Source organism: Zalophus californianus, chromosome 10 (genome assembly GCF_009762305.2).
Source record: "Zalophus californianus isolate mZalCal1 chromosome 10, mZalCal1.pri.v2, whole genome shotgun sequence".
Lineage (NCBI taxonomy): Eukaryota > Metazoa > Chordata > Mammalia > Carnivora > Otariidae > Zalophus > Zalophus californianus.
The window spans coordinates 14185739-14203880 of record NC_045604.1 but is presented as its reverse complement, the minus strand read 5'-3'; the positions used below and the strand labels follow the sequence as shown (position 1 = coordinate 14203880).

General features: G+C 40.8%; 1 protein-coding gene across 12 annotated transcripts in view; it reads left to right on the top strand.

Annotated features, from left to right (window-relative positions):
- Positions 1-18142, top strand: part of SPATA17 (spermatogenesis associated 17) — a 250590-nt gene that overhangs the window by 206749 nt on the left and 25699 nt on the right. For 4 of the 12 annotated variants that reach the window (XM_027614225.1, XM_027614221.1, XM_027614215.1 and 1 more), the window contains one exon: positions 7570-8931. Coding sequence is in view for 1 of the 12 variants with exons in the window: in XM_027614221.1 (XP_027470022.1) it covers positions 7570-7601 (32 nt within the window). In the remaining 11 variants the exon portion in view is untranslated. Of the gene's footprint in view, positions 1-3671; positions 3840-7569; positions 8932-16535; positions 16668-18142 lie in introns of those variants that run through there. The other 8 variants (XR_003523441.1, XR_003523437.1, XR_003523443.1 and 5 more) reach the window with 6 other exon arrangements.

Below are 18142 nucleotides of genomic sequence, written 5' to 3'. Positions count from 1 at the left end.
AACCATAAAATTCCTAGGAGAAAACATAGGCAGTAACTCCTTGACATCTGGCTTAGGCGATGCTTTTTGGATTTGACTCCAAAGGGCAACACATTTGACTCCAGGGGCAACACAAGCAAAAATAGGTAAATGGGACGACCTCAAACCAAAGCTTCTGCACAGTAAAGAAAACTGTCAACAAAATGATAAGACAACCTCCCGAATGGGATAAGATATTAGCAAATCATGTATGCGATAAGGGGTAATGTCCAAAATATGTAAAGAACTCAGACAACTGAATAACCAAAAACAAAACAAAATAAGCCCAAAACAAAATAATCTGAATAAAAAACAGGGAGAGAATGTTTACAGATATTTTTCCAAAGACACATGGAAAGATACTTGACATCATTAATCATCAGGGAAATGCATGTCAAAACCACAATGAAATATCACCTTGCACCTGTCAAAATGGCTATTAAAACTACTAGAAATAACAAGTATTGGTGAGGATGTGGACAAAAGGAAACACTTATACACTATTGGTACAAGTATAAATTGGTGAAACCACTGTGGAAAATTATATGTAGTTTGTACTAAATTAAAAATAGAAGTATCTGCAGTTCTACTTCTGGGTGTCTAAAGAAAACGAAAACACTAATTTGAAAAGATGTATGCACCTCTATGTTCATTGCAGTTTATATACTACTCAGCCATAAAAAAGAATAAAATCTTGCTATTTGCACCAATATGGATGGTCTTTAGGGTCTCTATACTAATGTATCAAGTCAGACAGAAAGACAAATGCTGTATCCTCTCACTTATAAGTAGAATCCAAAAAACAAAGCAAACAAGTGAACAAAACAAAACAAAAAAAACCCAGACTCATAGATCCAGAGAGAACAAAGTGGTGGTTGTCAGAGCAAAGGGGTTTGGAGGGTAAAGAGGAGCAGTGGGCCAAATGGGCAAAGGAGATCAAGAGGTACAAACTTCAGGTTATAAGTAAATCAGGGGGATGTAATGTAGAGCATGGAGAATGCCGTCAATAATATTGTATTAACTTTGTATGATGACAGATAGGAACCGGACTTACTGCGGTGATCAGTTCGTAATGTATACAAATGTCAAATCACTATGCTGTCCACCTGAAACTAATATAATCCTGTATGCCAATTACATTTCAATAATAAAGAAGAAAAAATAAGAAAAAGTGGTGTTTAAAATGAAAAGCAGTGAACACTACCTATAAAACTAGAGCATGAGTCGGCCTGGTTAACTAGGAGTACGTGCATGGCTAAAAAATACATTGTCTTAACACTTTGGTCCCGGTATCTTTTCTCCATGGTTGTTTATTCTCCAGCTCTCTTTGCGTGGCCTCGTTACCTCATTTAATCTAAATACACTAACCTTCCATGTCTAGAAGTACTACTCATCATTTTCCCTTTTCTTTCTTCTCTGTCTTCTTTTAAGAAATTCAAGTTAAGTGTGAGACAATGGATTTAAAGTAGCTTGAGAATTTCAAGAAGGTTCCCTTTCTCTGCATCCTCGCCAACACCTGTTGTATCCTGTGTTGATTTTAGCCATTCTGCCTGGTGCGAGGTGGTATCTCATTGTAGTTTTCGTTTGTATTTCCCTGATGAGGAGCGATGTCGAGCATCTTTCCACATGTCTGTTGGCCATCTGCGTGTCTTCTTTGGAAAAAATATCTATTCATGTCTTCTGTCCATTGCATTATAGAGTAAATTATGCAAAAATAATTCAACTACTTAGGTCATCTTATTTTTTAGAGTATAAGGTAGTAAATGCCGTAGACCATATTTTATCCTTTTTGAAATCTCCTGAAGGGCCCTGCATGCAGTGTCACGCATGTAGGCACTCTCCCTTCTCCAAATCCTGAACTTCAAATAGTAGCCCTCCCAACTGCAGCAGTCAATTGGTATTGCTCTTGTTTTCTTGCTCTGAATGCAACTCTCAGCTTCCTACCAAGACTACAAGCCCCTCAAAGCTAAGTATTTTACTAGTGTTGTTTGAGTCTCCCTCTTTAATACTTGTTGGGCCTCAAATAAAATTCAATACTTGATTTTTGATCAAGAGGGTAAGATCGTATGTGACTCTTTTTCTGGCCCCTAACGCAGTGCCCTTTTTATAATAAACACTAAAGAAACATGTTGTATGATCCCTTTGCAAAAGAAATTTAATAATAAAAGTATAGTCCAACAAAAGTCAGAAATATCTGAGAGTTCACTATAGGTGCACTAAAAGAAATGTGACCTTTGTAAAGAAAATGGCCTGCTCTTTGGAGGCCATGTCAGATCAGATCTACCACCTCATCAGCATGTATGAATATGTATTGTTCGTTAGCCACCAACATACAGGAAAAAAAAGAAAGAAGGGAAAGGAGCTGGGAGAAAGAAGAGGGAAGGAAGGAAGGGAGGGAGGAAGGGAGGGAGGGAGGGAGGGAATAATGGAGTTTTATTCCAAACAATGTTAACATTAAGTGGGGGTTCATGACTTCTTCCAGACACCAACTGTTTTGAGCTCTGAGCAGCCAGATGGTAGCCTGATCTTAAGGTTGGAATAAAAAATTGATGGGCTTTGATTTCCATGCACCTTTTAATCTGAGAGTCAGTAGAAGACTTTGCAGGAGATCTCACTGTGAAGAAAGGATCTGGGTAGGAAAAAACAAACCAGAAAAGTCTGTTCTTCCTGACATGAGCAGTACCAGCAGGTCTATTGCTCTAAATATTTGGCAGCCACCACAAATGGCAGTCAGATCCTCATGTTTATCATTGGAGACATTTGCTAACAGACCATTTATGGCAAGAACTTGTATAGTGTGAAACTAAATAGACATATCCTCTGCCTTCGAAAAATTACTCTAGGACATTTTTTTAATTACATTCAAGAGGTATTTATTGTCTACTATGCCGGGCACTGTTCTACAAGCTGGGGATATAGTTAAAATGAAAGTAAACCCAAATTCCTGATGTCACAGAGCTTACATTTTAGTGGGAGAGAGACCATAAAGAAGAAGTAAAATGTACAGTGGGTGAGAGCTGCTCAGTAGTAAGAGGTAAAGGGGAAGGGCTAGAATGGGAACGTAGGGGGTTCAGGGAAGTTCAGCCTGACAATATGGATGCCCAGAGCCTACTGTCTAAGACCTTCCTATGGAGATGACTGATTCCCGAATGGCGCTGAGCTTCTCTGGTCCACAAATAGGACAACAGAGAAAGTAAGAACAGCTAGGAATGGAGGGCAGCACACCAGACATCAGCACTGCGTGTTCGTGACAGCCGGGGTGTTAGCCAGAGGAGCAAATGTCTGTGTCGGGCAGGCACTTAATTAGGATGGTGTCATAGAGGAAGTGAGCTTGGAGGAGCTCCTTGAAGAAGAGAAGGCTAATGTAATCTGACCACATTGTAGAGTTTCTCTGGAATAATAATTGTCTCGGGACAAACAGAATGCTCTTTCCATGGAATACATTAGCTGAAACTCTTCAAAAGGCAGCAAAGTAAGGGCACCCTCACTCTCCCTGCCCCTCTCACTCCCTCCGTGCAGCCCCACTCGGGGAAACTAAGCAGAACACCTTCAGCCAGTCCAGGCTTCCTGGAGGGGACGGGCAGAAGTAAGGTGCAAATACCAGAGCCCTAAGCCAGAGGCTAATAAATAATACTAGCAACTTGTTATGCCAGGTCCTCTCCATTTTCATTCTGCAAAGCCAGAAGGGACCACAAAGATTTCCACCCTTTTACAGCAAAATATGATCTCCATTCTAAGCTGGTACTAGCTGGGGGCCACTCCTGTTCCCTACTGCTGTGAGGCACATATGGCTGTGTGGCCAGGACCCCACAAATCATCCGGTAAGTTCATTTTTATTAGTAGCTTCTGCTTAATTAAGGAATGCACCATGCTCCATCAATCAGCTTCTGTGCATTCGAGTCATCCCCAGTCACTCCACCACTAATAGATGTAGGTCTGCTGTAGGAAAAAGAAAAGATCTGGGGCATCCTGGCTCAGAAAGCCAGGAGGGTAACGTCTGACAGCTGGAGCAATTCCTTTAAACAGGAGACCGTGACTACAGAGGCAGATCGTGGGTGACACTTTGAGTGTCTTTACCCTTCATCTGTGTGAACTTTGATACGTTGGCTCAGACGCCTGTTAGATATACAATGCTTGAACATATTTATATTAGATCCTCCATTGTATGCAGTAGAGTGAACTATAGTTTTCATTATTTAGAAAATGTTTTTTAATTCAAAGTATGTGGAATCCCATGAGGCAAAGTAGATGGACAAGAATGGGGTTGGTATATGTTTTTTCACACTTTGCCCCTATGTAGATGCCTTCTTCAAGATAAGGCACTAAGTCAAAACTACTTTATAGCATCTTTTGACTGAGTTGGTTTCCAGAAGCTTCCCAAGTACAGTCCATCTTCATTATTCACAGATTCTTTATCTGTGAATTTGCCTACTGCTAAAATCTATTTGTAACCCCCAAATCAGCTCTCTCACTCTCATTTGTGGACATGCTTGGAGTGGTGAAAAATTTGGGTTGCTCAGCGCTCACCTTCCCAGCTGAGGCAGAGCTGACTGGAGGGGGTGGTGTGGTGGGAGGAGGCCCCACCCTGGGGCCAGTTTGCCCAGGGTGTTTGAAGTCCAGCTCTGGTACTTGTCTTTGCACCACCTCCATCTATACCTAACACTTCAGAACTTCCTTTTCCCTTTTGTAAAATAAAACAGAATCTGTCAGAATGAGTTGTTTTTAGGATTTAAGATTATAAATTATGTGAGGTATGTATGTATATGTACGTATTTCTGCTAGGAGCAGTGGTTCAGTATTTGCTCATTCAGAGTTTGTGATGCCTTTATGGAACATAACTACCATAAACAATGAGAATTGACTGGAATATATTCCCCCCGGGTAAAAAAGATATGCAAACGTTTTCTTTTTATTTACAAAAAAAGAAGCCATATTGATAGGGAAATATTTATTGAAAATAATTTTATAAGAAAACAATGTAATTTAAAAATTGGCAAAAAAGTATATGAACAGACACTGCCCCAAAGAAGATACAATGATGACAAGTGAAAATAATAAAGCTAGCAGATGAAAATATGCTCAACATCATTTGTCATTAGATAAATGCAAATTAAAACCACAGTGGGATACTGCTACACACCTCTTAGAAGTATTAGAACCATAAAGAGTGACAATACCAAATGCTGACAAGAATCAAGATCAACAGGAACTCATTCATTGCTGCTGGGAATGCAAAATTTCTTTTTTTGTGTATATGATCCAACAATCCCGTTCCCAAGTGTATTGAATTTATTTCCAAGTAAGTATCTTTACCCAAGTGAGTGGAAAACATGTTTGCACCAAAACCTGTATGTGAATGTGAATGCTTACTGTATAGTTTTATTCATAATGATCAAAATCTGAAAATAACCAAGATGTCCTTCAACAAGTGAATGGACGGCACATCCATTTAATGGAATACTACTCAGCAGTAAAAAAGATGTGTTAACTGATTCATGCAACAACATGGAAGAATCTTGAATGTGTTTTGCTCAGGGAAAGAAGGCAAAATCAAAATGCTACAGACTGTGTAATTAGGTGTAATTAGTTCTATTTATATGACATTAGGGAAAAGGGAAAATTGTAGTGATGGGAGCAGATCAGTGGTTGCTGGGAAAAGGGGGAAGAAGAGAGAGTAAATATGAAGCAGCCACACAGGGAATCTTTAGGGTGATGGAACTCTTTTGTATTCTCTTTACTATGTTGGTGGATACATAACTATGAATTTGTTAAACCCACAGAACTGTGTGTAACAAAGAGTAAGCCTTCCTGTGTGCAAACTAAAAAAAAAAAAAAATCAACCCAAATGTTGATGATCCCAGGATAGAATGAAGATTGTACCTATTTTAGTTTAAGAGTATGGCACAGTGAAAGTGTTAGCAGGGAAAGGAGCCAATGTAATTAACTTTGGAAAAATAGTGTTTTGACTGGACACTGTAAAGATAAAGGGGAAAAAACAATAAAAAAGGTACTCTGGTTGGTATTTTTTTTTCTCGTAGGTGTATGCATTATCAGTTCTGGAATTAATCTACATGTATACTCGAGCTGAAAAAATCAGTAAATAAATTGGAGATAATGGGAGCCAGCTTTCTCAGTGTTCGAGAAACAAGTTATAAATAAGCAGGCGGAAGGGAGGAGAGGTTAGAATAACGCCTGTGTGGTGGCTTAGAGTTGGAGATACAAGTATGATTTATGTTAACATAAATACAAATAGATAAATACAGCAATAGAGATATGTATTTATACCTGGATCATTTTAGCCCCATCTCCTGAGACAGCCTAGAAGCAATGATATGTTGGTAGCCACGAGCACATCCAGTGCCCAGATCTTGGTTTTCAAACATCATTCTCAAACACCAGAAACCTGGTGTCCTTGGAGAAATAGCTGATTCTAGGCTTGAGCCAAAGCAGTACAGGATGGCTTTAGAGCATCTTGTAGGGTTGTAGTATCCTAGTGACAAGAGTAAGGGAGGGATGGAAAAAAAGGTGGGGAGACCATGCCAAAAGAATATAGGACTCAACCTGAAAGAATCCCTAGGTGCCAAAACTAGAACGATTGGAGGAACGAAGTAATGATAGTATTGGAATATAATCCAAAGAATAATACATACACCTGAGTGCATGCTGATATAAATACATAAATGGGGAAAACAAACAAATCTTTATTACAGAAGAATCTGGAATAAGATAGGTAGATATTTCCCCCTCTATGAGATGAAGCTTAATTCCCTTCCCCAGTGTCAGCCGGACTTAGTGACTCACTGCCAAAGAGTGGACTCTGCAAAGAGAAGCACAGCAGCTTGATAGTGGAGAAGCCTGGCAGATATGCCCCACCATAACCAAATAATCAAGATTTACATCACCTGTGATAAATTATAGTGTTCCCATGTACTCCCTGATACCATGTGTACTTTACCTCTCTGTTATTCTTCCCCCCAAACTCATAAGCCCATTATAAAATAAAGGGCATTCTGTAAAGCTTCTGACCAGCAAGCACCCTTCTAAAGCGTCAAAGGAATGAAACAGAAAGAAGGACTAAGAAACGATCACAGATTAGAGGAGACAACAGAGACATAACAAATCAATGCAATGCGGGATCCTGAATTGGATCTTGGCATAGAAAAAGGACATTAGTGGAAAAACGTGAATTCCGAATAGTCTGTAGCTTAGCAGTGGTATATCAGTGTTAACGTCTTAGTTTTCGCAAATGTAGCGCAATTATGTAAAACGTTAGTTACATTAGATGAAGCTGGGCGATCCGGGAACTTTCTGCACTATCTTGGTGACTGTTCCGAAATTCTAAAAAGTGTTCCAAAATAAAAAATTAAAACAAATGAATACATATGTATATGTATAAGTTAACAAATTGTTTAAGATGTTATTACAAATAATTTATTTTTCCAAACACAACAGAGAAATGGTATTTTAATGCCATGGGGGCTAGAGGAGGGGGAAAAGGCTCAATACTGTTCCCTCTAATCTACAAATTCTATTGCTTGTTCTCCACTTTAGATTTTATAGAGGAAGGAGAGAAGCAAGCGTAAAGGAAGCTGAAGAATAGAGGAGAACAAGAAGAAATGACAAATGAGACTAAATACAATTAAAACTTTCAGAACTGTAAAAGCCACAGGTAACTAATTCTTCCCAACCGCTTGAGTATCAATACGGTTCAGAAAAATAGAAATAATGAAGGTCAGCAAAACCAAGGGTGGTTCAGAAGCTGTCTGGAAACTAGCTCTGGAGCTCTAAATTCAATAGCCCTGCTTTAGCTGTCTTTGACCTGCCTCCCAATTCTGTTTATACACGGAATAATTACTGTACTTCTCTCCTGGAGCACGAGATACTTTAGATCACAATGGCTGCTTTTGTTTTGATTTGCTACTATTTAATTACAAACCATCATGTTTAGATCTTTTCAGGGCAGAGCAATGCAGTGATAACACCACTTGTAGAAACAGCAAAAAATGTGATGGAAAATCTGCATTAAAAATGACAAAGGTATGTCAGGGGTAAATTTTGGCTTCCATACATTTGGCAGCAGCACCAATGACAGCAAGGCCACTTAGTCCAATCTTCATCCATGCTGAGTGGCGCTAAGCCCTCTTCAAGGAATAGCAAGACTAAAAGCCTGTTAGGAAGACTGTTTTGAGAAGTCCAATACACAGTTCACTTGAGAGGAAAATCAAATTCTCTTTCAGTCCTTGAGCGGTGAAAAGGTGGCACACTAACCCCCTGCATTCTTTCAATAATGAGAAAAGTAAATCTAAGTAATACCTTCCAATGAATGAGGCTATATCGTCAAAACTACATAGGTCTACATTTCTCCCTGTTGCTTTTTCACAGTCATTTTATCCCCTATGCATTTTATTATGATGATGGTTATTAAAGATCTCATGCGCTCTGTGGAAAGTGTGAAAAATAGCATTCAAACATTGTGTATGTATTTTTATAATATAAATAAGAGTGTCATATTATTTTACATATATTATTATATACATTCATTATTACAGTAAATACATGAAGGAAGTTTTAGACCGGCAGGGTATATCTCAGGCCATTTCCCCTCATTTATTCAGACAGAGATTTTCTCCCTCAGGGACTGTATTAAGTTTTGTGACTTTTGGGGGAGAATATATAGGTGGCATGATGTAGCCTTAAGCTTCCTCCACTTGCCACTCTTTGTGAATTGAGTTGGATTATGTCATTTCCTCTGATGCCCTATAATGCAGCCTTAAGAATAATGACCCTGCAGTGTGGCTCTGCTGAAAATAGCTTTTCCAGTGCCAGAAAAAGATGATTCATACTTGGCATAGGAGCCATTTCTGGAAACTGCCAGAACAAAGGACAGAGGTAATTCACTAAGGGACTCCATCGTCATCTAACTCAATTTGGATGGTACATTTAATGATAGTACATCACAAAATACAGACATTTCCATTGATATATTTACATATGTACATATGTACGTATGTCATGTACCCATCTGTTTTGTATGTATGGACTTACACTGCAGATGTTTATGCATACACATATGTATGTATTTATTTAAGGGCAGGGATATATCAGGTTGTACGCTACAGTAATTTATCATTACTTAATTTTAATCATGTGGTCTGAGATCATTTGAACAACAAGAACCTGAAAACAAGAGCTTGGTTGAAATTGTAACCCTGCCACCATATGTATTCTTGTTCCCAGAAGTTACTAAATCCTGGGGGCGCCTGGGCGGCTCAGTCGGTTAAGCATCTGATTTTGGCTCAGGTCATGATCTCAGGGTGGTAGAATCAAGCCCCGCATCGGGCTCCTCACTCAGCACAGAGTCTGCTTGCCCCCTGCCTTTACTCCTAGCTCTCCCCCTCTCTCTCTCTCGTTCAAATAAATAAATAAATAAATAAAATAAAATCTTAAGAAAAAAAGAAGAAAGAAAGAAAGAAGGAAATTATTAAAACCACACTGGGAAAAAAAAAAAAAAGGCATGCATGGTCATCTTTCTCACTTGTACAGCCTGCCACCAAATTTCAATAAGCTTCTGGCCATTTGAGTTATCAGTACTTCCAGTGGTGGGACTTTCCATCACTTCCTGGAGAAGACTGTATTCTCAGAGGCTATAGGGAATTTATCTCCCCATTTCTACAGAATGCCTTTTTGGCAATGTCTTGTATACCTCATTGACCACCCGGTTATCATATTCCTCCTTGGCTATGTGTCAAATTGCACATTTATTTTTCTTAATCTTTTCTCAAAAATCAATTCTCTGAGTTCCTTAATCATTTTTATTGATCTCTGTTGAATTTTCTCTAATATGATGGCACCTCTCTGCTCCTGAACTACTTCACTCATCTTTACCATTCAACATTCAACTTCGGCTGGGTACCACATAGTATATAGCATGGAGGGTGTCGGCTGAAAGTTTGTCTCACAAAACATCCACTTCCCACCATTGTGTGAACCTCAAAAATACATTCTGTATACTGGAAACCTAACAACTTACTGTTTGACCATGTATGGGATCTCGTGTGTGTTTTCTTTCTAAATCCGATTCTGCTACAAACATGGCTTCCCATTACTAAGTAGTTAGTGTATTTTCCAGCTCACAACTCTCTGAATGTGTCAAACCCAAGTCTAACTTTCCATCTGTAATTCTACTTCCCATCTCTTTACTAAACTGCATTGCATGTCAGCTGAAATTTTTTAAACTGCATTAGAAGGGGAATAAAATGCAGATTTATTTTCCAATTAAAACTTCCCTGTTTTGCAAAGATGATAAGTTAGTTGTGCATGCAAAGAATTCATCTGAGAAGTAGCAAAGAATACCTGGGAAGTAACACAAGAATCCCGGATTCATTGTTAGGTCACTGGGTTCCAGGATCTAGGGAAGGCCGGGCAGCTTAAAATATAAGCTCCACCAAAGGGGTGGGATTGATGATAGGCTGTACATGATGATAATTGCTACCATTCTGTGAATGTTTACAAGGTGAATGCTGCTATTCTAAGATTTTTTTTCACACAATTGAAACTTAAAGCAAGTATTTGTGAGAGACACAATTATTATGGCCACTTTTTAAAGATTATTTATGTATTTGGCAGAGAGAGAGAGCACAAGCAGGGGGAGAAGCAGAGGGAGAAGCAGGCTCCCCACTGAGCAAGGAGCCCGATGCGGGACTCGATCCCAGGAACCCGGGATCATGACCTGAGCCGAGCCATCCAGGCGCCCTTATTATGGCCATTTTTATAGATACAGAAACTAGGGTACAGAAACACTGAGAAGGTGCTGAAGGTCAGTCTGATTGGCTACCAAGTCGGCAGAGTGTGGAATTCAAACCCAGGCAGTCTGCTTAAGGACCTGCAGATCTATTCACTTTCCAGCATCACACATAAGCCCCCAGCTAAAAAGTATAAGCAGACCCAGGTAGAGGATATATATTTCAGGTACCCCAGCCTTGGTTATCAAGACTTCTTGTGAGAGGGCGCCTGGGTGGCTCAGTCGTTAAGCGTCTGCCTTCGGCTCAGGTCATGATCCCAGGGTCCTGGGATCGAGTCCCACATCGTGCTACCCGCTCGGCGGGAGGCCCGCTTCTCCCTCTCCCACTCCCCCTGCTTGTGTTCCTGCTCTCGCTGTCTCTCTCTGTCAAATAAATAAATAAAATCTTTAAAAAAAAAAAAAAAAAAAAAAGACTTCTTGTGAGAAACTTTCTTTGAGAGTCGAGTTGCCAACAACATTATGTCAACTAAGGATTGTTCAGGGAGGTAGACAATTCTGGCTATAAAACTCTGCTAATTACATGTGGTGTATTTTTTTAAAAAGGTTTTCTTTGGTTAACTTTTTTTTATTAGTGAACAACAGCAACCAAAGTTTAGTGCTCTATGGAGGCCTCTTTAAAAATTCTTTGCCCGTGGGGTCATTGGGTGAAAAGGAGGCATTAAGGAGAGCACGTGATGTGATGAGCACTGGGTGTTATATGAAACTGATAAATTATTGAACGCTACATCTGAAACTCATGATGTACTATAAGTTGGCTAATTGAATTTAAATATATAAAAAAATAAAAATAAAAATTCTTTGCCTGGATATTGACAAATTGACTCTCTTTCAAAGGAATATTCTTAAGACGACCCTAGACTGTAAAATCTTTGTAAACTTTGCTTCATATGTGTGCATCAAGTTTCTTCACCAGTTGTTTGTACAAATCAACCGAGAAGGAAGGACAAAAATTTACTGGGAAAGGATTCATTCAGAAGGAGAGGCACTTGTTCGTTGGTTCTTCTCCATCTGCTGTGTCGCTTTGGCCTTCACTGGGAAAGTGAAAGCAGGTCTCCATCCCCAGATTCAGCTCAGCTAAAAGGAAATCCACATTCATCAAATCTCTCCATTTGGATCACTTATTATGTTAAAGTGAAAAGTAGTATTTCAAGGAGATTCAATTTATGTTCCAAGGGACATAAGAACCATTCTTAAAATATGAATGATTCTTGCAGTGAATTATTAGTGGCAACCTCTGGTCAAGTCTCTTAGAACTGTTCCAAGGAACTAAAGATGAATTTCCCATTTCTCATTCCCAGAGTTTAGAGGCCTACAAGAATGAGTTTTTTTAATCTCTGACTTACTGCCTGTTACTAAGTGATTCTGGCTGTGTCAATAAATTTGTTCACAGCTCTAATTGTGTTAATGAATTGAACATAATTAAACTTACAACATGTCATGAGTTTCTTCTGGCAGAACTCCGTAGATTTTTCAAAAGAAGAGCTCTGTGGGAAAACAAATAAATGTACTGCACAACTTCTGTCATCATCATAAAGTAATCTCGGAGCAAAGATTGAAATAAGGGATTCTGAAATTGACTTTTTAAAGAATTTTCCTCTTCGAAGTTTTATTCAGTTTGCAATGAGTGTGACCTGTCCTTTGATTAAATGCACTAGGTTGCAAGCTCCTTTAGGACAGAAGGTATATATTATTTTATCTTTTCCCCCAATACTTAGTAGAGGGCATGTTACATAAACATGGATGGGGAGTGGATATGGCCACGTGAACAAAGCCACTCTCAAAAATTCCGTGTGGGGGCTCACATGGAGGGGGGAGTAGGGAACCTACCATTTATTTGGTCATCTATGTGCTGGTCACCAGGCTTGGCGGTCTCACATACAAAATTGTATTTAATCCTCACAAAACCCACTGAGGCGATACAGCTGTTCCCACTTTACATGTGAGGAAGTTAAAGCTCCAAGAGGTTGAGTAATCTGAGCTCAGACTTAAGTGTGAAGCTTGAGAATCAATCCTTTTCTGTCTGGCTCCAATACTTCTGGTCCTTCATGACCCCACACTGTCCTTAGGCATTATGTATGGGGCAGGCGTGCTTGTAGGGTGAATGGGTGGCCAAAGTGCACTGTGGAAGTTATCAAGAGTTCTTAACTTTGTTTCGATGACTTGTTCTTTCCTAAATCATTCTTTAGAAAATAAAATTAGTTGGCAATTAATTAAGACGTGTTTGCAACTTTTCTCAAGATATTTACAAGTTGTCTTCAAAGTTAAGAGTAATATTTCTTTTCTGTCTGCTGCCGTGCAAGGCCTGGGTCTTACACACTCTAAGAGTCTCGTACATGCCGATGGGTGACAGATGTTTCATTTGAATTATTGTTTTTGTGATACTTCTGCCAAAAGAACACTGCTTATAACTTACAAGACCTTAGAACTTGTTTGACAAATAAGGGAAAAGAGTCAAGACCTCGATAATATTTGTTATTTATGGGTCTGATAAAAGGAAAAAAGCCCCCAAACCTCTGGTTTAGTCATAAGGTTTATATTCACTTTGATTTTGCAAAAACGATTCACAAAAAAATGTCATGACAATATTAGAGTTTTAGCTATTTTCCTAAGGGTGAAAATCTTCAGAGACAGGGAGACGAGAAGGAGAAGAAAAGAAGCAAAGGACCCGGAGAAATTATAATAATCTTAATGTTTATATACAGTTTATAAATTCCTCCAACACTATCTTATTCCGGCCTCGTAAGAGAAGCCCCATGAAGAGGGCACGGCAGTTACCATTATCCGCATTTCATGGATGCAGAAAAAGAATAATTTAATGTTATACTTAAAATGTACAAGCCAAGATAGGCTGAATTTATTCACTCCCCTCTGTACCTGTCACCCTCTGGAAGTGAGTTTGCCTTGGCTCATCTGCTGAGAAAGTGCTGTGAGTTCCAAGCAGACCAGGACCATGGGACGTGAAGGCATGAGGCAGACAATGCGGCCAAGTTTCTCCAGCAGACACACACACACACACACACACACACACACACACACACACACACACACACACACACACACCGCAGAAAGGTCAGGCAGATTGGAAAGAGCTTGGGGACATCTGTGCACTGGGAGAGGCTAAAAGAACGAGAATGTAAAATGCATCATTGAGGGTAGATCAGATGGCAAAACAGCTTAATTTGTCTAAGGAGCCAAGAGAAATGATACAAATTACACAAGTAATCAGTAGCCTTCAGATAACCAAGTGAATACTGCTGAACCCAAATCTCTAGCATATTTCATTGTCTCAGAAGGTTACCTTTTGCATAAACACAAATAATACTTTTTACCACTGTTTCAAAAAAAAAAGTATTATGTTTGGAAGGCCTGTAAACCACATTGCCTCTTAATTGATTTTTCAGGCATACCTTTTTATATAAAGTACAGTCAATTCTCATTATATGTGGATTCTGTATTTGCGAATTTATTTACTTTCTAAAATTTATTTGGAATCCCCAAATCAATTCTTGTGGTGCTTTTGTGATCATCTGAGGACATGGGCAGAGTGGTGAAAAATTGGTGTCACCTGGGGTTGGACAAAGTGACGCTCTGCTTTCTTGTGTCAGCGTCCATGTACTATAAACAAGTGTTCTTTTCATGGTCTGTTTAATGGCACCTTTTCCACAATTTTTTGCTTTTTGTTGGTGATTTTGCTGTTTGAAGTGGATCCCAAGTGCCATGCTGTACTGCTGTCTAGCCTTCCTAAGTACAAGAAGGCTGTGGTGTCTCTTACAGAAAAAAATGCATGTGTTCCATCAGCTCCATTGAGGCATGAGTTACGGTGCTACTGGCCATAAGTTCAATGCTAATGCATCAACAATATTAAATAAGGTGTCTTTAAACAGAACACACATAAAACAAGATTAGGGTTGATCAGTTAATGAAAATGTTGTGACCAGAGGCTTGCAGGAACCTCACCCTGTATTTCCCCTAGAAGCGAGTTTACTACTTCAGTGTTCTCCGCCACTTTATAGTACACGACTCCTGCAAATAACGAGAATCAACTGTGTGTTTTAAGGGTTAGTCCAATGAGGATCTAGCTTGACTGTTGACTATGAATGGTACCATCAGACCAAATAGACTCTCAATAAATGTTCTAGTGAATGAATAAATGAAGCCAAAGGATTTGCGCTGTGTGGCTTGGTAAAGATGTTAGCTAGAACCTATGTCAACTGGTTACTTAAACGAACTACATGGGGGCAAAGGGGGGGGGCAGGATAGCAAAAAATGGTCTGATACGGACTCCCAGAGAAAAAAATGGCAGGATAAGTACCCATTTGGCACTACCACAGCAGTTTAGGAGAGACACGGAGGTACAGAGAACATAGAGGTTCAGGAAAGATCCTCAAAAACAAAACAATCAAATACAGACCTGTGATTCTCAGGGTGGAAACTAGCAAAGCACCTCTCACTTTGGCCTGCCCATGAGAGAGGGTGCTGGAAATGCAACCACCAAACAGAAACTAGCAGTAGCTTCTAATACCTTACAGAAGCAGTCCCAGCCTTAACACCAGGCAGGTGGCCAACGAGTCTTTTATAGGAGGTAAGTGGTGATTGGCTGTCAGCATCATTGTAGCAGACGGAATAATGGCCCTTGAAAGCTGTCCATGTCTTAATCCCCAGAACCTATGACTATGGTACATTACATGGCAGAAGGGAATTCAGGTTGCCAATGGAACTGAGGTTGCTAATCAACTAACCTTAAAAGTCAGAGATGATCCTGGATGATCTGGATTCTCTGAGTGGGCCCAGTGTTATCACCAGGGTCCTGACAAGTGGAAGCTGGAGGCAGACGAGTCAGCGTCAGAGCAAAGTGATGTGAGCAGTGAGACCCTCCCTTCCATTGCTGCATGGAAGAAGGAAAGGAATCGTGGCCAGGGGATGAGGGTACCTTAGGAGGTAGAAAAGGCAAGGGGGCAGATTCTCCCCCTGGAGCCTCCAGAAAGGAATGCAGCCCTGCCAACACCTTGGTTTTAGCCCAGTGAGACCTGTTTTAGGCTTCTGACTTTGAGAACTGTGAGATAATATGTGTTGTGTGAAACCACACAGTAATGTATCTGTAGTAACGTGTTATGGCAGCAGTAAGAAATGATTGCTCTATTTGTGTGGTGCCTCTGGCTTTTTTGGATACTTTCATCCATGTAACCATGCATGATCTTTATCATCTCTGGGTAAGACAGAGATTGTAGGGGTTCCCAAACTGAGAAGCTTGTGGCTACTTAGAAGTTGGACTGGACCCAAGTCTAGATCTTATTTGCCTCTGTGAGAGCATTCCTTTAGTGCCTACTTAGGAAATCCTAGAATCTTCTGGGATCACAACCCAGATCTTTGGGGACCTCGGAGGTCCCTTGCATAATCTGAGTGATCTTTCCCAGGCCAGCAAAATAAGCAGGAAATCAAAACCTTGGCACAGCAGTTAACTTCGAGCTAGCACCATCCCGAGGCGGGGGGTGGGTTGCTTGATCAGGGCAATAGGCAGAATTTTGCTGCCTGTGACCTTCACCCTCTGGTGTTATGCCCATGAATATATTATGTTGCATGGGAAAAGGAACTGTGTGGTTGTGATTGATGTTACTATCAGGGACCTTAAGAGAGGGAGATTATCCTGGATTATCCTGGCCAGCCCAGTGTAGTTATGTGAGCCCTTAACACAGGGCTTTTTCCATCCTGAGAGCAGAAGATGCGGGACGACACGTGGAGACTGAGAAGGACATGAATGTACCGGTACCCGATGAGCTTGGAGGACGATCTGAGCCCCAGGTGAGAACTGCAGCCCCGACAGATACCTCAACTTTCACCTAGTGAGATGTAAGCAAAGAATCCAAATCAGCCACACTGTGTGCAGACTTCTGACCTACAGAACTGTGACATCATAATAAATATGTGTTGTTTTAAGCCATTAAATTTGTGATCATTTGTTATGACAGAAATGGCAAACTAATAGGAGATGCACAATAAAAGAGACAGAAATAAAGGGACATTATTCAAAAAAGGATAGACTCACATTTGTAACCAAGGGCTCAAGAAGGATTCTGGATAGGAGAGGATGAAATGGGACCCTCCAAGAGTAGATTTCAAAAGTACAGTTGGGCAAGCGGGGGTGGGGTGCAGAGAAATCTCCTGAGAAGGGAGCGGCTGGGGTAAAGGGAGCGGCAGGAGGAGCCCAGGACCTATTTGGGGCCCAGCAAATGCTCTAAACATACACAGGGCCACATTCTCCTCATCTGCATTCTGGAGGATGATTCTGGTACAGGCTGACCCAAGAATGAGGATCCGGAACAAGAATTCCAGCCTGGATGTCAACTCAGTCTCAAGACCTCCAGCTCAGACAAAAGATCAATTCCAGTTTTGGCTTATTCCAGATTGACCTCTCTCTGCGTGTGAAGGTCCCAGGACTGATAAATGAACCCTTACCCTGGGGCTGGCAGTCAGATGGGAGGGAGTCGGGGGGTTGACAGCGGTGGATGCCAGGGGTGCTGACTGCCAGCCTTTCATCTTAGTAAATAATATTCAGCCCACCCATTCACTCTTAACCGTTCTGTTGTCCTACAAAGTCCACTGGGGTATACAATTAATAAAATGAGCATGTTCTACTTGCGCAGAAGGAGTTAGGGGCCTTGGAGCCGTGAGTGAATGGCAATTTGTTACGCCTCCAGGAAAGGGACAGCTTCGATGATACAGGTCAATGCTAAGCAGTGGAAATGGTGACTCGCTGGGTGTTTCTGATGCCGTCATCGGCAGTGGCTGCAGGACCAGTGTCCTTGAGGTGACGAACGACTAACTGATACCAGTTGACTGATGGGTAACTTCCCACACAAGCCTGTTTCATCACGTGGGAAGACAGTGAGCTCCTAGGGTCAGAGAATGTGCCCCTGAGCCTTCTGCACCACCTCCTTCCTCTACGGTCACACGGGTGCTTGATGGGTGTTTTCTGCTGGTGGGGAGGAAAAAGAAGACAATGGTGCTTTCTGCGTGGAAGTCACATCCAGCAAATTGCCGGAGCTCCTTCAGTGAGCTCAGTCTTCAAAACCACATATTTGCCCCCACTCACTGACACGTGCCTGTAGAACACTAGAATGGATTTTTAGCATCTTCTCATTGGTATAAAAGATAGAATTAAGCAGGCGTCTCAAACTTGTACTTTCAAAGTAAAGATCTGGCAAGAGGGGTGGGGATGGAAAGAAGTTTCCAGCAGAGGCAGGAGGAGGGAAGCTCCCAGTATATCGGGGACCAGCAAACGTCCTCAGAGAATGACACCTGGTCCCATTAGAAAGGAATAACAGT